The 20,226-nt window shown below is 50.1% G+C and overlaps 2 protein-coding genes across 2 annotated transcripts in view; both read right to left on the bottom strand.

Annotated features, from left to right (window-relative positions):
* Nucleotides 1-6,683, bottom strand: part of ULK2 (unc-51 like autophagy activating kinase 2) — a 35,912-nt gene extending 29,229 nt beyond the window's left edge. The window contains exons 1-3 of the mRNA XM_079325093.1: nt 5,968-6,683; nt 4,702-4,794; nt 3,468-3,509 (exon numbers count right to left, since the gene is read on the bottom strand). Coding sequence (XP_079181219.1) covers nt 3,468-3,509; nt 4,702-4,794; nt 5,968-6,060 — 228 coding nt within the window. The 5' untranslated portion in view covers nt 6,061-6,683. The remainder of the gene's footprint in view (nt 1-3,467; nt 3,510-4,701; nt 4,795-5,967) is intronic.
* Nucleotides 6,684-12,999: 6,316 nt separating this feature from the next.
* Nucleotides 13,000-20,091, bottom strand: NLE1 (notchless homolog 1). Its single transcript, XM_079325099.1, has 13 exons — nt 20,051-20,091; nt 19,689-19,835; nt 19,392-19,609; nt 19,217-19,296; nt 18,912-18,988; nt 17,651-17,748; nt 16,101-16,293; nt 15,558-15,693; nt 15,244-15,290; nt 14,906-15,108; nt 13,860-14,019; nt 13,704-13,774; nt 13,000-13,246 (listed from the first exon to the last, which is right to left on the bottom strand). The coding sequence occupies exons 1-13, from the start codon at nt 20,057-20,059 to the stop codon at nt 13,234-13,236; spliced, it is 1,452 nt and encodes a 483-aa protein (XP_079181225.1). The 5' UTR covers nt 20,060-20,091; the 3' UTR covers nt 13,000-13,233.
* Between the last annotated feature and the right edge of the window lie 135 nt (nt 20,092-20,226).

A 20,226-nucleotide genomic window follows, 5' to 3' on the forward strand; every position in this document is an offset into this window, starting at 1 on the left:
AGCAAACTTCAGACTCCATACAGTGAGGACATTAATTCACTCTCCTAAAATGTTATCTCCAAGATACATTACAGGCTTTCATTCTGAGGGCTAACATTCTAGAGAGGTTTTGAATTAAATTATTTGCTAAAACAGGCACTGTCTGGCACTGTGTAAGAGATTAGTTCTACTCAGCACACGCTTGGGATCATGAACTGCACAAAACTGTAAATTCATGCCCTAAATATAGAACATTCCAAACAACTTACTGATACCTTCATACTTCAGTGGAATACTTTATCCAAGGATCTCAGTGTATATTATGCTGGTAATTTGAAAGCTATTTTAGACTCCTTTTGCTTTTGAGAAACAGTGGCTCCACTTCTCCAGTTAACAGGATCCAAGATTGATTTTCCTTTGCAGGATGAATGACATCCCACAACAGCATTACAGGAAAAGAGCTGCATCCTTAAAATATTTCAGAGATTTGGGAGTTTTTTATTCTTGAATGACAGACAATCAAACACATGCCCAAAGAAGATAAGTGAAAAATGTCTCTCTTGCTATCCATCTATTGGATCTGAGTTTTTTTAAGCATTTCACCAAAACATTAATTTCACTTTTAGAGGTGAGCTATTTTCCAGAACCCTATGGCTGAAGAAGAATTTTTCTCTCACAGATGGAGGGATTTTGTTGAAATATCCCTAGAAGTTCCCTCAGCCTTAGCACCATGGTCTCCACACCCTGGTGTGTGCAGCTCCCCAGCCCTGTGAGGTGGCACCAAGAGCAGGGGAGTGCTCTGCTTACATAAAATGCTTATCTCAGCTCAAACCTGCCAGAGCTGCACGTCCACCACACAGAAATCAAGGGCAATTACCCTGCTGGCTGCAGAACAAAAACATTTCTATGCCACCATTAACACACACCAGTTCACTGGGGTGTGGCTCCAGATGAATGGGCACTTCTAGTAATTGAACTCCAGACACACTAATAACATATCCAAATGGTTTTCACAGCAGATGAAGGATCAGCAGTGGAGAAGGTCTGAAAATGTTCATGCACAATCAGCAGAATGGCCCACAAATTCTTCTTGGATTTAATTAAAACCTTCATGGTGTATCTATTTTTATTATGCTGACTTGTGTGAGTGGTCATGCAACAGGAACACAACCAGCAATGAAGGAGAAGGAATCTAATTGCTTTCTGAAAATCAATCCAAATGAAGCTTTTTGCAGTATATAAAATAATAACTGTACATTCATTCTCAAAAGATACATTCCAAATTGCTATGCAGGGATACAGTTTTAACCTCAAAGTACTGTCATTAATTTAATATTAGGAGATGTGAAAATATTTATCCTTGATCACAATCAATTTACACATTTTTTCACTTAGTTTTGCCACTCTAATTGCACACCATCTTTTCTATCTGAAAACTCAGAGCAACAATCAGCTCTTGGCTTATTCAGCTCCATGATCTGTCAGACTGCATCTGAAACAGGAGCATTTTCTTATTTCAATCTGTCTAAGGTTAAGAAAAGCTTCAGCCCAACAGAACTACAAAAATAAAACAGACTCCCATTCACACTGAGAACTTCCAACTGTGACACAGACTCCACTGGCTCCAGCACTGAGGAAAAACAAATTGCTTCTGTAAACTTAGAAATAGCTTGAAATCCTAAAGTTTTATCTGCTGGACTGTGCTCACAATACCCTGGCAAACAAAAAGGGCAGCACATGCTAGAACATGAAATGCTAAAGAAAATTAGTAGGTGTAACAGCCTACTAGACATGTGAATGCCTTGCATAGTGTTCATTCTTGCTGGGTTATAAATTAATGTAATCACAGAAGCTAATGATGCCTGCCACTTCACAAACACAGCAGAAAGGGAAAAGCTTATTTGTGCAAGTGACACACTCTTTATACCATATTTTGCAGAGCAATTCCTTCTGTAGAAGCAGCATCCTGCTGCCAAGCTTTGTGTTTGCTGTGAATGTATTTGAAATATAGCAAGGTACAGGACACAGGTTTGTCCTTCTGTTTGCTTTAACTGCTCATTTTATTTAAACACAACAGCTGGTGACAAGTAGCAACATCCCCTTTCTCAAATGGAGCAGCACTGATCATTCAAGAAGTCCTGTCATCCTTTTATGGGGCAGAACAAAAAAGCCTAAAAGTTATGTTTCTAAAAACCCTTTAGGTAAAGAAACCATAGAAATTGTAGGAGTCTGGAGTCTCTTTCCCTGTGCATAAATCAAAAGAACAAGAGTCCCTCCAAAGCTCAGATGTTAAATCATCAAAACACCTAACTAGTCCACTACCCCCACTTTGAGCTGCAGAGCTGACTAAGGAACTTTCACATATAAACAACTGCAAATAATAAATCTGAAATTCAGCTGCTTACTCACTCACCAACACCCTCAGCCAACAATTCCAGTTGTTCTTGAGATGTCTGGACATACTAAGTTTAGGATGCTGAGAGATTATCTCCACTTAGCAATACTCAGGAAAACCTGGTCTTGTCAAGAAGCACAACAGACAATACTTTCCCTCTCAGAGCAGATAACATCATTCAAAATGAAGAACTTTGAAGTCAAGATCCAGGAAAAACATGCTCTATAGATTGAACCTAGAAATTTTGATGCACAGGCAGTTGCTACAGGAACATCACAGCTTTGTACCAGAAATCACTGGAGTCCTACAGCCCTAGAAAAACTGAGCCCACCTAATTTATGTCACACACAGAGATTTCAACAGAAAAAGATACACATCCAAAAGATACACTAAAAGCTTTTAGCATGTGAATGTGTAAAGACAGGAAACACTGAATGTCACAATCTCTTTTTTTTGTTGCCTTGACTATGCAATGGTCCAAAGGTGCTTCTCAGTAAATTTTTTTCATCAGTGTAAGTCTGTATTTAAAATCAGAACTGAGCCCAGGAGATAAATGTACAGTTCTTATTCAAGCACAATAAATGGCTGCATGAGCTACCTCATGTCTTATTTAGCTCTGCCCAACACTGGCAGCAAAAATGAACTTCCTAAGCAGAATACAGTCCCCTAGACAGGCTCCAGAGCAACTCCTCCACCTTAGCAGGCAGGACCCTGGCAATCAAGAGAGGAAGACAATATGAATAAATTTAATTGAAAAGATCCAAGTGTCTGCTTGGCTTTTTTCACTGTTCCTGTCCTGAACACACAGGCAACTGATACATGGGATTGTGGTTTTCTGCTTCCTTCAGTTCCTCCTCACTGTGACACAGGGATGAACATCACATTTCTTTGTCACACAGATCCCCAAGATGCTGCTCTTGATGACACTTGTTTTTGTTAAATTCCAAACTGATGACAGCAGCAAAATAGATTCAATATTCAGAAATTCAGAATAAATCCATTCAAAATCTTCTACTTGGCATACATTATATATATTCACTGTATTTTCATAAATTAATTTTAATGAAAATAAAGGCATCAAAATATATTTTACCTGGACATCATAAAGAGCTACAATGTTCTCGTGCTGAAGTTCCTGTAAAACAAAATATTTGTATTATGGAAAAAGGTTATTAGTATTACTATTATTATTATTAATTTAATTTGCTGATAATCAAAGAGAATCTTTTTAAGATGATCAGATGGAATTCAGAGGACATCCCAGCTGTTTGGGCAATATTTACAGGATAAGGAAGTTAGGCAATATTTTGAGAGGTCATTAAAACATTTGGTTCCAGAACTTCATGTCTATGACTTGTTACAGAAAGTATCAGAGCACAAGATCCTCTAATGAGCACTGAAAGCTACCAAGATTTAATTTTCTCCTCTTACACAATTTCTTGCTTAGTGAAGTAACCAACCAGACCATGTTCAAATCAACCTTACTTTTATAACACAAAGAAAATCAAGCCAAATATCATTAAATAAAACTCATGGGACAGCTCATGAATTATTTGTAGCTGCTCAAAAAAACTTATTTTTTGTTAAGAACTTGCAGCACACTAGTACACCCAACACTAATTCTGGTATATAATAAATAAATAAGAATATAATAGCACATGAAGTAGTGATGTATCTCAAGAAGTTCAGAAACATGGGAAGAAAGCAGCAACCAATATTACTGCAAAGCTGTGTGAAATGAGATGTGAAATTCAGAGAGCAGGGAATGCTAAATGAACCCTAAAAAAGATGTTTCCATAAAATAACACTGAAAAACTGAAAGCTGCTCCATGACATTTCCCCTGTTAGAGCCACACTCCTGTTTCAAGGCAATTATCACAAGGCAGAAGTGGGCAACTGCTTCAGGAATTAAAGTCAGCTCACTGATTTCAGCTTTTCAAGGCAGCTTTGAGTAAAAAAGATGAAGGAAAATCAAAGAGTGATGCTTCACCCTCAGTTATGATCTGCTGGGAAAAGGTGCCACACTGGCCATCCTGAAGGACAAAGTCTTCCAAAAGTGCAATAAACAAAGCAGAGATTGCTTCCACAACAGTTTGCTACTTTTAACTGCAAAAACATGCTCAGAACCTGTTCTGAGACACTTCCAGAACTGAAGATGGGGGTTTTTTTTCCTGTTTTTCATAGTATTTTTATTTCTGGATCCCTAACAAAGAAACAGCACAAGAGCAATTACTGTGATAACACCCATGACCTGAAATGAACTAGGTCAGAAGTCTCTTTTCCTTTTCAAGTAAAGCAGCTTTAAAAATCACTGCAAATTAACATACCTTTAAGATTTTTATTTCTTTTCCAAGTAGGATTTGTGACTTCGACAAGTTCTTTTTGTTAATACTCTTTATGGCTACTTCCCAATCAGTTTTCTGAAAACGAACAAAAAATGTATTGTCAGTTTACTTTTGTTTTTTTTTTTTTTTTAACCTTTATCCTCTAACAACTATTTAGGAAAACACTGAGAAAAAGTGGCAAGATCACCCCTTTTCTACCCACCAGTTATTATTACAACACGTGACACCATCAAGAACTATTTCACTCCACAATAGCTTAGACAGCTATTAAAATCCAGCTTTGGCTACACTGCATTTTAAGAGATTCAAAAGCATTAAAAAAAAACCAAGAAAAAAAACAACAAGTAATCATATTCCATTTATTTTTTCATAGCAGTGCTATGTATCTGCTTTCTTAGACCTCTCACAATGATCAAGTTACTTTTACTGTCCTTTAAGGACTTCTCATTTTCATATTCTTTTTCATACTCTACAGATGAAAACTGCACAAAACCCCCTCTGTTTCATATTTATATATTATCCAAAAATAAACTGACTATTTATTTGTGAGGTGGGAGCACCTCCATTGGCATTTAAAGTTTCCGTTTCCCTTTCTACCTTTTTTTTTTTTTAAACCCCAAAATCACTGCACCGTGCCTCTCCAAGCTGTGAGCGCTGCCTTAATCCTCCAAAATGCTAAATCTGAAGGGCTGTTTTCTGGAAAGCAAAGCTCTTTAGGCACCAGAATAAACTCACAGCATCGAGAAACCATAACGTAACTATGAATATCCGGGGCGACGAGCAAGTCACGCCAGGAAACCAGACACCTCTGAATTTAAGGAATCTTCAGCCAATCCCAAAGGAGACAATTTTCCATTAGATCCCTCGTTATCCAGTGAGATAAACATGACCCTCCCGACAAACAAAGGGCTCAGGCTCCCCTACAGCTGCAAGGCTCCCCTCGCCGCTATGGCACGGAGCTGCCAACAGCGGGGAGGAGCGGTGGGACCGCGGGCAGGCCGGTGGGGCTGAGGGAAGGGAAAAAAATAAATGGTTTATGGATGCTGGGGCCGGATCCCGCCTCAGGGCCGCGGGCCTCAGCCCAGCCCGCACCTCCCTTCGGATCTTTTTTCTCCCCGAACACCCAAATCACGTCAAAACTGCCCAGAGGACACAAACCCCACCACCGCCACCGCAGCTGTCACCCACCCGAGGGGCTCCTCCGGCCCCGGGTTGTGTAACCAGCCCCGCTCCGGCTGCGCTGTTTACCTTGCGGTGGCGACCTTTGAAGACCACAGCAAAGGCTCCGTGTCCTATCAGGTCCTTCTTGCTGTACTCAAAGTCCCCCACCACCTCCATCATCCCTCAGCGGGGCATGAAGCCCCCGGGAAGGACGGAGGGAAAACAAAGGGGTTCTTCCTCCAGCTACAGCCGCCTCACGGCAGCCGGCGGCGGGGTGGGAGCCTGCCCCGGTCCTGGCTGCCCCCGGCGGCGGGGGCAGCTCCTCTCATACCGCCGCAGACCCCCGGGCCGGCGGGGCTGCTGCAGGGCGTCACCGAGGCGAGGGGCTCCGTCGGGCATGGGGAGGGGAAAAGGGGGGAATCTCAGGGGCTGGGTGTGAGGGGACAGCGCGGCATCGGCGCCGGGACGAGGGGCCTTCTCAGCGGGGAAGGGGGCTCCGTGCCCTGCCGCTGCCCGGCCCCATGGCCCCGCCACAGCGGGGGCTGCCGGCGCCGCGGCCCCGCTCAGGGACCGAACCCCAGAGCATCCAGCGAGGCGGGGGGAGGCGCGGCCCACGGCTCCGGGGGGTGGCTGTCGCTGTCGCCGCCGCAGCCCTCGCGAGAGAGGAGGAAGCGGTGAGGGTGCGGACGGAGGGGGTCTCTCAGGCCGCCAGCGCCTCCCGGGGCTCCAGCCGCTCCACCACTTCCTCCACAGAGATCCGCACTCGGCCAGCGCCGGCTGCGAGTGCCCTACCCTCCGCACCGCCCCGCGGCTCTTATAAGCCGCAGTGCGCAGGCCTGGTAGCTCGGGTGCTTCCGCCGGCGGCCAAAGAGTGCCTCACCCCGGGTAACCCGGCGGTGCCTCCGCCGCCGGCGCCGCAGAGCGGGGCCGCTGCCCCGAGCCCTCCCGGGACCCCGCCGAGCCCTCCCGGGACCCCCCTGAGCCCTCCCGGGACCCCGCCGGGCCCTCCCGGGACCCCCCTGAGCCCTCCCGGGACCCCGCCGGGCCCTCCCGGGACCCCCCTGAGCCCTCCCGGGACCCCGCCGGGCCCTCCCGGGACCCCGCCGAGCCCTCCCGGGATCCCGCCGAGCCCTCCCGGGACCCCGCCGAGCCCTCCCGGGATCCCGCCGAGCCCTCCCGGGACCCCGCCGAGCCCTCCCGGGACCCCCCTGAGCCCTCCCGGGACCCCGCCGGGCCCTCCCGGGACCCCGCCGGGCCCTCCCGGGACCCCGCCGGGCCCTCCCGGGATCCCGCCGGGCCCTCTCCGGCCCCGCACCCGGCCCGTCCGGGCTGTCCCCTCAGGGAGCACGGTGACCCCGGCCCCTGGGCCCACCCTTGCCCTCACGCCGGAGCCGGGGCAGAGAGGCCGAACTCAGCCCGGCCATCACTTCAGCGCTTTCCTCGGCCCCCTCAGGCACACCCGCCATTGAGAACAACGCTGAGGGGCCTCCATGGGAAGAGAGTGGACCGGAGTTGCACAGGACAAGAGCCGGGACAGTCGGCAGCCAGAGTGGGAGTGCAGGTATTGGATCATCCCAGGCTTCCAAGGCAGTGGCACTGCTTACAAAGCACCTCCAGGTCACACACTGTCAGCCCTGTCCCTGCTCCAGGTCACACACACTCAGCCCTGTCCCTGCTCCAGTAGCGAGCAAAACCCTCCCTCAAACCTGAAACTAGGAATTTCAATGAATGGAGAGGCAATGGAGGAACAGGCATACAAAGTGCTGTGAGCCAAAGACACTTGGAGTTGTTTGTTCCCTTTATAAGGAGAACAACGCGTGTAATTTACAGCCTCTGCCTCCCAGCACTTTTAGATCAGCCTGGGGCTGTTTACAGCACGTACAAACATTAAGAAAAAAAAAAAACCAGCCACCGAACAACAGTCACATGGAGCCTTTGACCTTCACCTCCAGGTTCACATAATTATGCTCCATTTCTCTGCGTTCCATTCCTCACTGCTCTCTTTCCCCCCCTCTGTACCCTTGTTCTCCATCACACCATCTCCACATCCCACTCTGACCCTTTCAGCTTCCCCAAAATCCCCAGTGGATGCAGGGTGTGACCCCTCTGACCCCACACAGCTGTGCTGTGCCTTCCCTGACGTGACACAGGCTCTGCTTTCAGTGTCACCAGATCAAAATAGAGTCTGAGTTGTGCAGTTGGGCCTCTCCCCATTCCTCACTTATCTCCCTTGGCCTTCCAGCACTCCAAACCAGGCACTACTGGAGCAGTGTGCCATGTCAGGACCTCCTCAGCTAAAGACTTTTCCACAGACAATGCACTTAGATTGAAAAAATATCCAGCAAGAGATTCTTAAGGAAAATTGACAGCTTTATAAAGGACATTTTAAGCTATCAGAGGAATCCTAAGAAATAAACTTAGTGCCAAAGAGAACCAAAGAGATTTAAAACCCCTCAAAACTCAATCCCCCCCCTTTATTTGGTGAAGTTTTGAGCTCCCATCCAAAATCCACCCATGGCATTACCCTAACAAACAACCCCGGGAAAGTAGAGTTGACCAATAATTTCAACAGTTCAGAACACCCCTGTGGAAAGAATAAACGAGATGTAAAAATATTCCAAGTTAATAATAAATTAAAGTGTTGGTAGTAACAGACACTTTGTGATACCCTTCACAGTGCCCCTTTAAACCAGGAAAAAGCCCACAAGCCTCCATGTGTTAAATATTCTGATTCATAAAAAGAATTTCCCTCAGAACTGGCTGTTTATTACCATCCACCAATTCTCACTTCAGTATTAATCCTCTCAGCATCAGCGTGTATCCTCACCCCAAAATCAATGTCACAAGCTACATTTCAGGGAAGCTGAAAAAAAAAACCATTCAGAAGATGCTTTTTGAGCAGATAAAAGTCACCCATTCTGCACCACACCTGCGAACCGAGACACATTTCCTGACACACTTCCCTTCGGCAGCAGCACTGCCTGATGTCCTTTTGTCCTCGTAATGGGGCTGGAGCCCTGGAGCAGGTTTGTTTCAGCACAGCAAGGACAAACAGCCGGCAGCGGCAGCGAGGTTTGACCGGAATAACTAAACACGCTGCGCTGGGATCCCAGCGGCGCCCCAGGGCTCCAGCAGCGCTCGCTGGAGCTGCGGGATTTGCATGCGGGTCACTCCCAGCTGGCTGCGGGAGCTGCTGGGTGTCGCTAACTCCAGCGTCCAAAAAATCTACAAACAGCAGCTTCACAGCTGCTGGAAGAGTTCAGAGGCAGAACAGACTGGATTCACCATTCCCAAAGGGAGCCTCGTTGCTGGAGATGTTGGGAGAGCGATGCAGGAGCTCCTGCTGCTCCTACACACGGATATCCAACGTTCAGCCCTGTATCCTGCAGCACCTGGGGAGATGCTCTGCTCTCACCATGCAGAACGACACTAAAACACCCAGAGCACCACTACCCTGCCTGATCGACCTCCATGATCCTTCAAAACCACAAGCACTGTGTCCTGAGTTGGTTCATTTTTAACATCACACTCTGCAGGAGCTGCAGCCCACAGTTCTGCAATCACCATTCAAAGAGTGAAGAAAAACATAACAGCAGTACTGGGCATGGCTCTGGGGCTCCTTCCCAGCTGCACTACTTTGCTTCAGACAAATTAGTCCCTCAGTTGTGAGCCAGGGCTTCTGATCACAAGAGCAACACATTTAGGAAGGAATTAGCAACTTGCAGATTCTGGTCTGAGTGCAGAGAAGGATGCTTTCATCTGGTAGCAGCTCCACAGAACACAGACATCAGTGCTCTGAGTTTTCTTAATACCTTTCATCCCCAAAAGCACTAATGGAATTCACAGCAAGCCCTTCTCTGCCACACCATACCAGCAAAATGCAGCCCTGAGGTAGAAACATCACCTGAACAGCACCTGGGCTGACTCAAAAAAAAAGGCAGAGCAAGGCTGCTTCTCTACTTTTCATGTAGAACAATGAATGAAGTTCATTTTCTTGCTATTCATTGAAGGATTTTTCTTCTCTCTCTCTCCCCAGGCTATAAACTTGCACATGGAAATTAAATTACAGATCTGGGAAAATATTCAAGAGATCATCTGAGTCGAACAGGACAGGAACATGTGGCTTCAAGGACCCAGGGAACACAACACACACTCCACTTGCATGGAGAAGCAGGACACAGCCCCAAGAAGAGTTTTAAGGCCTCACTTATCTAAATCAGCTCCCAAAGGTAGGAGTCTGACAGCATCCTGCTCATCTCAGAGCTATTGACTTCACTCCAGGTGTTCTTACCATAGCATTCCTTCCCTCCCTCCCTCCAACACACTCAGGATTTCATTAGACAGGTAAACCTTCCTCAGAGGACTGGCAAACTTCCCAGTCCTTATCACCACTGTCCTGCCATTGGGATTTATAACAAAATTAATGGTGGCATCAGCTGAGCTTTTAAAGGAGAAAGTCAGAGGGCTCTGCAGGACAATTTCTGGCTATGCTTAAAATTATTCTTGTATTACCAATGAAAAATTACATTCTTGTGGTAAAACCTGTGTAAAATGCTTAATGAGTAACTCAGGAGGAACTGGACTGAAACATAGAAGCAGATCCCAGGATTCCTATCAAACAGCACTGGAAAAGCTCAGGCATTTCAGGAGGTATTCTGTAAGGCTGGTGCTGCTGATCCCAAAAGAGCAAGAAGCCTACCTCCTAGATTTGTGCCTTAACACAAAGTAACATCTTCCCCATTAATAACACCATCAACCCAAATTTGCATCTGCAATTGCCCAAATTAGCTAATTAAAGCTCCCATCCCCAGCACGGCAGAGTGAGGGAGGTCACGCTCACCACAGCTCCTGCCAAGAAGGGAAGGGAAGGGAAGGGGAGGGGAGGGGAAGGGGAAGGGGAAGGGGAAGGGGAAGGGGAAGGGGAAGGGGAAGGGGAAGGGAGTTCTTCCTTCCCCAGAGCCTGAGCAGGCAGGAGACTGCAGCCAAGCCCGGGAAATGCCGCATTCAAATAAAACTGGGAGGGAGGAGTGTTAGGGAATTGCTCAGGAATACAGCTGGAGCAGGGCCAGCACTTAGTATGCATGCAGGCTGGTGCTGTATGAATGGTAAAAATAGCAGCAGATGCTTAGATAAGGAAATACAATTTGGTTTACATGCAAAACCATCACAGAGCGTGGTTCAAAAATCTACCCGCTATCAGATCAGAGGAAGATTAAGGCCAAGAGCTTAATTTGATGTTAACTCAGTTGCAAGGCTCTCTTCTCACTTCCCTTTGGAAAACCCTTCTGCTGCAGCATTAGAAAGGTGGGTTTTAATCAGGCTTCTGTCCCAGAAGCCAAGTCTGAAGGGATGGCAGGAGCACGGTCAGAGGGCACAGTGATTGCTTTGGTTTGGAAATCAGTGGGCAAGGTACACTGATATTTTAGGTACACCTACACACAGCAACACTACCTACATGCACAGCCAAGCCAAATTCCCACAGGCAGGATTGCTCCCCTGAGCTCTGATACATCCCTGCCTCCAACACAAAACCCACCATGGATTGACAGGGCACAGCAACCCTGAGCAGCACTCCACAGTAGGAAGCAGAGAATGATTTTTCACTCAGGAAGAGCCACTTGCAATCTGGAGCTGCTGCTTGCAGCAAGTCAGACTTGGGGACAGAGAGCTGAACTCCCAAGGGTGGGTCATTTCCTTTAGCACAAGCACCCTAAAAAACTTGGAAACCAGGGAGGCTTCTTGGCTCTTACCAGTGACCTGTTCCTCTTCCTTCCAAGGCCAGACCTAGCAGCTGGTTTTAAAGCCCCCTGTCCCACATTTACCTCAGTGAATTACAAAAGGTTTTGTTTATGCAGGCAATGTGGTCTTCACTGTCAGCAAGAAGCAGCTGGAGGAAGCACCCTAATGAAAAAGCAGGTATGGAATACTGAGCTCTTCCCAAAAGATCCCACAGAGATAGATCCCTCCTGACTTGGCTGGCAGAAGGAGATAGTAATGGCAACAGGAAATAGAAATTGTCTCCTCAGTCATATTAAAGATTTAACCCTTTGTTCCAGCCCTTGGCTCACCTGAGCACTTGCAGACAAGCAAAAGGCATCACTGCACAATCTTAATTCTCCAAACGAGGGATAAAGTCCTAAAATGCATCTTCTGCAGCTGGGGAACTTCTTAGACCCAAACTCCTGTTCTGAGTTGTAGTAATCAGTGTGTATGAGGGCTATGGAGAATGTTTTGACCTTCATGCTAACCTGCTGCAACTAAATCTGACAGTGTAATGCTCCTTATTAATCACATCTTGATTTTCTGTTTCATAAGCATCCTGGAAATAAACACAGTCCAGATCTACTCATGTCATGATGGCTGGAGGCATGAATTGACTGATAAAAAGGCTCATAAGCAAACTTACAAATACCCAGCTGACAGTGTGAATCCCTCTCACCCACTGGGCAAGTAAATGCACTTGAGAAATTCCAGGAGCCAGCTCTGTGCAATGGAAGCATTGCCATCTTCTGTGTCACTCCCAGCCCTGCTGTCAGCATGTATCCAGGGCAAGGGACAAGTGCCACACAGAATTCCTGCTCTATTCTTCCCTTTCCCCACCCTATCCTTCCTTCCCCCCAAGCTAGTGGTGGATGGGAAAAGGACACTCTCTCCCCTGTTCAGTCTCATTTCCTCATTCCCAAGAGCTGCTGAAACCTGAAAACTCAGCACAGCTCCAGCAGTCATTTGAAGTCTGTGCCTGTTGCACCCTGAACAGATTAGCAAAGGAGTTATCTGCTGTGGATGCAGAGGGTGACTGGCAGATAATGCTCAGCACAGCCCACAGGGAAATGGGGCTGTGTGCAAAGGCAAAACCTTACTGGAATAACGAGAAGCCCCAAGGACTCATTCTTAGCAGATCTTTGTCCCAGACATGCAGCCAAGCACAATTCTGCACTGTAATGATGTACTGAAATTTCCCATTTTTCTCTCTCTGAAGGCCACACAAAGAACAACCCTCTCTGCTCCCACTAAAACCCTCTTCTGCACAGGATTCACGAGCAGTCTCTGCCCTTTGCTTGCTCCTTTCAGGACAGTGGCTACTGTGAGGCAGAAATTCCAATAAAAAGCCAGTTGAGATGGAGGCAGATAAGATATCCCTCCTGTGATGTTCAGAGGAAATCATCCTGCAATGCACAGCTCTTAATAAGAACCAGAATTAAAATTTCCTTAAATAAATATAAGGAAAGTGTCCACGAGGGAGAGTTGCCAACGGAACACGGAGCCACGTTTGGGTCAATCTCTTCATCCATCACCTTGGAGATGTCCCAGGACTGTGCTGAGGGCAGGACCAGCAGCTCCATGTCACTGCTCCTATCGCCGCCATCTGGAAAGGAAAGAGCTGCTGTGTCCCTGTGGTGGGACACCAGCTCTGCACAGAGCCCAGCAGGCACCAGCAAGAGCAGCACTGCAGAGACCTGGGGTCACCAGCCACAGTCAAATGGCAACCAGCTCCCAGGAATTTGTCTGCATAACTGGGAGAGGGAAGAAGGTCAGAAAGTAAGACCTGACCAGCTGGTGCAACTGTTCCTTCCCTTCTCCAGGAGTCAAAATATCTGAGTCAAATTTCATCCTGACTGCTGGGCTGGAGGGGCTCTGCTTTCTAGTTATCTCCCAGCAAGAGTCCCTGCCCCGACAGAGGTCAGGTCTCCAACTGAAATTTGACCCAGTGCTGTGCTCTCTGCAAGACCATGCCCTAACCACACAGGTCTGTGCAAGGGCACTGTGGCCTGAGGGACACATGGAGTAGCTGCAGCATCCTTGTGGACAGACAGGTTACTCACATCCTCAAACACTTGTCCTTCCCTCCGCTCGCCACCCTCTGTCCGTCCGGGCTCCAATCCGCTGCGTACACCTGGTGTGATGGAAATCAGTCACCTCTGCTGGGAGGAGGGGTCACTCCTGCCTCCCAAACACCTCAGCTCCAGCAGGGAGCTCACCTCATCTGCATGGCCAGGCAGGTCAATGGCCAGTTTCTTTGTCTTGGCATCCCAGACCTTGAGGGTGCTGTCGCTGCTGCCGCTCACCAGCAAGCGGCTGTCGGCTGACCAGGCGATCTGGTACACGGCCGACACGTGGCCCCTCAGCGATGTCAGGTACCTGGGGACAAGGACAGGCTGCTAGAGCACCAGGCTTTGCTCAAACTTGCCCTTACCTTCATGTTTCTTCTCTACCGGCACAGTCACAGGATGCCCAGCACACCCCAGGCAGTCAATTGTTAGACAGAGTCCATCCAAAAACCCTCCCAAGTGGGATCAGAACCTTCTAAAAGATGCCTCTTCATCTCAGCCCCTCTGCCAAGGAACCCTTATCCAGCAGGCAACACTTCAGCCTCACTGCACAGGTGTGTCCTTCCCTCTCTGGCTGAGCAGCCCAGATTTAGAAGGACCATTAGAATTGCTGACATGCCAAGCTCATGAGCACTAAGGTTGGTTTGCAAGGAAGGACTGCTGCCTCCAAGAGCTCACCACTACTGCAGCTGAAAGTTAAAAGCTGGATTACAGGAGCATCCAAATACCAACAGCACTACTTGTAACTACAAGAATTTGCATCATCCAGAACAAGCTGTTCTCTGGCACAAGAACTGTTTAAACTGGGTCAGTCTCCAGTTCCCAACACACACATCTTCAGAAGATCAGTGGAGTGGAACATCCTATCCCACCACAGCTGCGCCTGCCCCAGAGAACCGACCCTGCAGCAACAGGGTGTGCACACAGGTGCCAGGCAGTGCTGTGGCTGTGTCACAGTGGGGCAGCACACACAGAGCCAAGCACAGACACCCTGACACAAGAAAAGCCAGACAAGAGACTTCCTGAGGGCAGAAAAAGGCAGAGGCAGCAGAGTGGCTTTGTATGAGTTGAGGCTACAGAGATGCTGAACACACCAGGGAGCTGCTGGCAATGAACTGAGGCCCAGCCCTGTGTGCCCTAAGCATTACACACAGACTCCACACCTGCACCAACTCCAACAGAACAAACCAACTCACTTTCCTGTCCTACCATCCCAGAGCTTTATGGACTTGTCAAAGGAAGCACTAGCTATTATCCGGGTGTCTGGGGAGAACAGGACTTGGTTAATCAATGCCTGGTGGCCTGTCATTCTCTCCAGTGGCTTCTTGTCTTCTGCTGGTCTCCAAAGAAACAGGGTGAAATCATCTGACCCAGAGACGAGCCTTTCTGGTTCCTGGCCCTGAAAAAGGATGAAAGACTCTGAGTTTTGTACAAGCCAGGTGTGAAGAGCTTGGAAGCACATTAGCATTAGGAGTGTCCACTGCTTTCACCAGTGACAGTGTTAGAAGTGACAGCAGGGACAAAAGGGACTTACCCGGACTTGGTTGTACCTCTGCAATGCCCTGTCTTTCAGTTCTGACACTGAAAAAGGAAAAAGGAGGGTACAAAAGAAAGAAGAAATCCTTTAGATAAAAAAAAACTTGTCATGCCAATTCCAATCCTGGCTCTGCAGGTTTAGCAGGAGCATTTGTGACTGCTCAATGTGCCAAAGGCAACCGGGGAGCAAAAGCCTCAGAAAACAGGACCACCCCATCCCCCAAACTGCTCCACCCTGGCATGGGCAAGAAAAACCTTGACTTCCAGCATGACCAGCCCTCCCCCAGCCTCCAAGGTGGGTGCTGCACTCACAGGAGCCTCTGACATCCTGGGGGTTGATGGTGGCCTCAGCCGGCTCGAAGGCGCCGGTGCGGAGAACGTAGTCGGTGCTCAGGGCCATGGTGTTGACCCAGTGCGCGTGGCCCTGCAGCGTGCGGCACAGCACCCCCTGGGGACAAAGCCTCCCTCAGACAGGGACAGCACCCACCACACTCGCCCCAGACTGCAGGGACCAGCCCCAAACTTTGCAAACCTGCTTGCCCCGGCTGCAGGCAGGCTAAGCAGGGAGGACACAACGTGGCTGAGCTTCAGGAATCGGTTTGTCTTGCACAACACCCAGCAGCTCAAGTTGCTCCAGGGATGTTTCCAGCTTTTAGCCCCTTTTAATGCTCTTAAGGATGAAAACATCACACAACAGCTACCCCTTGCAAATGGTGCCAAGCAACAGGTCTGACAAGTCAAGAAGACACAGCAGCTCTGTTTTTCAGGGCACAAGCTGTGCCAGGAAGAGCAGACAAAGCTACCCCACAGTGTGCCCAGCCTTTGCCAGCAGCCCAAGGGCAGTCCCTTACTTACATCCTGGCTCCTCCAGACTTTGATGGTCCTGTCCTGGGAGGAGGAGTAGAGCAAGCCATCACCCCCCCACTTCACACAGGTCACCGACTGCGTGTGGCTTGTGAGGATTTTGTCACACCTGCCCATCAGCGTGTCCCAGATGCGGATGCTGCCGTCCTTGGAGGCACTGGCCAGGTAACGGCACTCTGGGTTTCTGGGCAAAGAGATCAAACCATTTGTGCAGCTCCCCTGAGCTCCTTCCCCACCAGCCCCAGAGGATTCAAGCAGGCAATAAAATGCAACTTTCTTTTGGCTTAAGATCAGAGAGGCCAAACAGGGGCAGAGCACTGACCTACAGAGAACAAGGTCTCACAAGGCAGGGAGAGGCAGACAAATGCTTCCTCCAAACCAACTCCTGGGCTGCAATTGGAGAAATCAATCCAGGGTAAACCTGGCAGCTGAGGCCTTGGCAATGACCTTGTTTGCACAACTTTAACCCACGAGGTCACCATGAACTGGCACCTTTCCTGGGCACAAGCTGGAGAGAGCCCTGAGCAGGGGATCAGCCTCACACAGGGGGCACAGCTCCATGGCACTAGGAATGTGTTGGATGTTCCCCTGCCTCTGCCATGCTTCATTTGCACCCTGTGGACAGAGTGCTGTTGTGCTGACAGGACTGCAAGGAGCAATGTCCATCCACATCCATTGTGGCTCAGGGGGCAAATTGAACACATCTGGAAGCAGCTGGCCACAACCCAGCAAGGCCAGGGCAGCCCCAACCCTCTGTCCTTTACACATCTTTATCACTCTGCATGGCTGTACCAGCAGTGGGGAAGAGCCCAGCCCCTCCCATTGCACTGGAACTGGCTGAAGAAAGAACTGCAGCTCTGGCAGGGTCATGTCTCTCCTCTCCATTTCCTCATCTTCCTTACAATAATTTTTTTGCTAATCCAGTTAATTGTCTACAAATAGCTGGAGCTTCCTACTGGCAAATTCAATTTGCAGGGATCTGCTCTGAAGGGGCCCTTTCTCTTTCTTTTTTATTTATTTCTGTAACATCTTGGATTAATGCCTACAACTGTCCCACTCCACCCACCTCTCCCAGAGGGAGCTTTAGCAGATCGAAAGGATAAGGGGATTGTACAGCTAATCATCCCTCATAAAAAACAAATGGGATGACAGAGGCCAGCAGGTTTAGGAGAGCAGAAAGAAGTGCTCTGCCCTTGGACACCACCAGGCTTCCCTGCTCCCACCTCAGCATTGCTGGAGCAGCACATCAGTGTTTGTCCAGCACCACAAAAGCAGTGTTTTCCACAGGCAGGTGTGTCTTTTTCCCAGGGGAAAACAGACACAGCCTGGCAGTGATTCCCCAGCAACTCACAGGGACTGTGAGCAGCAGCTGGGACTCCTGGTTCCCAGCTGCACACATTTTTCCCAGCTCACCTTGAGAGCTGTTGTACACGGGCTCTTTCCTGTAACAGGAGAAAGGCAAACAGGAGCAATGCCCTTCAGGTCAGGCTGCTCTTTTCCATAGGAGCAAAGGGAAGGGCTGAGCTGGCCCCTTCACTTACATGTGGAGTGGTTCCCAGCACAGCCATGTGATCCATTTGGAGTGGCCAGAGAGCACCCGGCCGATCTGGCTGCCAGTGGCTGGGTCCCAGAGAAAGATCTGTCCAAGACAGGAACCACAAGGGTTGCGTCAGGCCACAGACATCATGTGAATCCCAGAGATACTGGAGCTCCATTTAGAAAGCAGAGGTGTCCTTGGGATCATGTTTGAACTTGCAGGCAGCAGCAGGGGAAGGGGGCTGGATGCCTTTCCAAATCCCTGCAGCAATCAGCTGACATCCAAAAGAATGAGACCTGATTGCCCTCCTGTCTGCCTAAAACGCTGCAGCTACAAAATTATCTGACTCAACTCAAAAAGGATACAGGTCCCAAAAAGCCACCCTGTGCCAGAGACTCAGTGAGTGTTTGCAGAGCACAGTGAAAGGCACAGCGTGCTAAATGCTGCTGATTATCGGATGCTGTGGGTGGGACACATGCTGGTTTTCTCTTGTTGATTCTCTCTCTACATAAATGTTCATCTTAAGAGCCAAGGCATTAGTCATCTCCTACTTAAGAACTTGGGAGAAATAGGGAAAAGGAGGACAAGCAGCTCTCTGGGTTCAATTAAAGGGAAACCAGCACCGAACCATGGCTGAACCATCCTGGCCCAGGATATTTCCTTGGGATTGGCATCAGAACTTTGGCAGCTCTGTGAGTGCTGTCATTGCTCCCAGACCATTCAAAGGTCAGAGATGGCAACTGCCCCTCAGCAGCTCAGCTCCCATTTCACCACACACTCCTGCTTGCCCAGGCATTTCTGCACTTCAAGCACATGAATTTTGCCCCACAGCAGAGGCTGAACTCCTTTCCTGTTCCTGCCAGAGGGAATTTGGCCTTGTCTGTGTGGGAACACGGTGACCAGGCTGCTGTGCACGCCTGGGTCACACTAACAGCAGCCCTGACCCTCCTCACTCCAGACACCTCCCTCGTGATGGAGCCGCCTGCCAACAACCACATCCAAAGCCTGGACTCCTTCCTGTACAGAGGGAAAAGCATCTGCCACAAGACAGCAGGACTCAGCAGCAAGAGCTCCCCAAGGTGACAATGCCAGAGCACTGCCTGGCACAGAGATGCTTCTCTCAATACTGTGACACACCCACACACAAAGCTGCTCTGGCGAATGGGAATCCTGCTCAAAACAATGGGATACACTCCTAAAGAAACACGGCTTCACCCCAAATCCCCCCCAGCCCCCAGCCCCATGCTGAGGCAGCCCACATGTACCTGGCTGTTCTTGCAGCCCGAGGCCAGTTTCTTGCCATCAGGTGACCAAGCAATGCTGAGCACCCAGTGCCGGTGACCTGGCAGAGAGAGCACGGTGGGTGTGAGAGGAGAGCTGGCACTGGTTTCCCAGCAGGAAGCCACTCTGTGTTCCTCCTGGCCAGCCCCTCTTTTCCCACTTTGCCAAAGAGAGCTACTCCCTCTCCTGGCTATAGCCCCAGCCTGGACAGCTGGAACAGCACCAGGCTCTGCTCTGCTTGTCCCCCCAGGCAGGCACACGCTGCCCTCCTGGCACACCCAGCACCCACCTTTGGCTGTGAACTGTGGCGTTTCCGTGCTGAGGTCCCAGAATCGGACAGTGGTGTCCCCAGAGCCACTCGCCAGGTACCTGGGAGAGGAGGAAAGGCTCAGCAGTGTCCCCAGGACAGGATAATGGCAGCTGCTGCCTCGCCCTGATCCCACCCCGCAGCCAGACCCTCGTACTTTCCCGTGGGGCTGAAAGCCACGGAGATGACGGCCTCGGTGTGTCCCTCCAGGGAGCTGGTGCAGCGCGTCACCGCCCGCACCCTGAACACCGCCTGCGGCTGGTAGATGATGTCCAGCACCTTCTCTGTCTCCACGCTCTGCCCTGCCAGGGTCTTCTCCAGCGACGCCACGATCTCGGCATCGTGGACGAAGAAGGCCAGAGGCACCGGCTCATCCTGCGGGAGAAAGGGCAGGTGAGGTAGCGAGGGGCGAGGGTCGGGCTGGGGGTGCCGGGGAGCTCGGGAGGGGTCTCACCTTCTCTAGGAGGGCGTTGCAGACGAGCTGCAGCTTGTCGGGAGTGATGGTGACCGGGACATCGAAGGGGGAGCCCAGGCACTCCCCTGCCTCATCGCGGAACTGGATCAGGAGCCGCTGCACATCCTCCTCGTCAGGCGACATGTCCTGCGGGACAGCGGGCTCAGCGCCGGGAATCCCACCGGGGAGAGGGGACCTCCACGGGGAGACCCCGCGTAGCGCCCGTGGGAGGGACAAACCCCGCGCACCGAGCAGGAGCCGCGCGGGGGAACCCCAGGGGAGGGCGAGAAAACCCCAGAGCGCCGCAGCATTCCCACCCTGCAGCTCCCGTCCATGCCCATCCCGGCCCCGGCCCCGCTCACCGCCGCCATGTGCGCGCGCGCCCCACGTGCGCCGGAAGCGGCGGGAGCGCCCGGGCGCGGCGCTGCTGCCCCCTGGCGGCCGGCGGTGAGCGCCGCGCTCCGCGGGGCCGCGGGTTCGAGACCGCCCAGGGACAACTCCCACGGAGCCCACGCGCGGGGAGAGCACCGCGGCTCTA

The sequence above is a fragment of the Erithacus rubecula genome, assembly GCF_903797595.1.
Source record: "Erithacus rubecula genome assembly, chromosome: 22".
Classification (NCBI taxonomy): Eukaryota; Metazoa; Chordata; class Aves; order Passeriformes; family Muscicapidae; genus Erithacus; species Erithacus rubecula.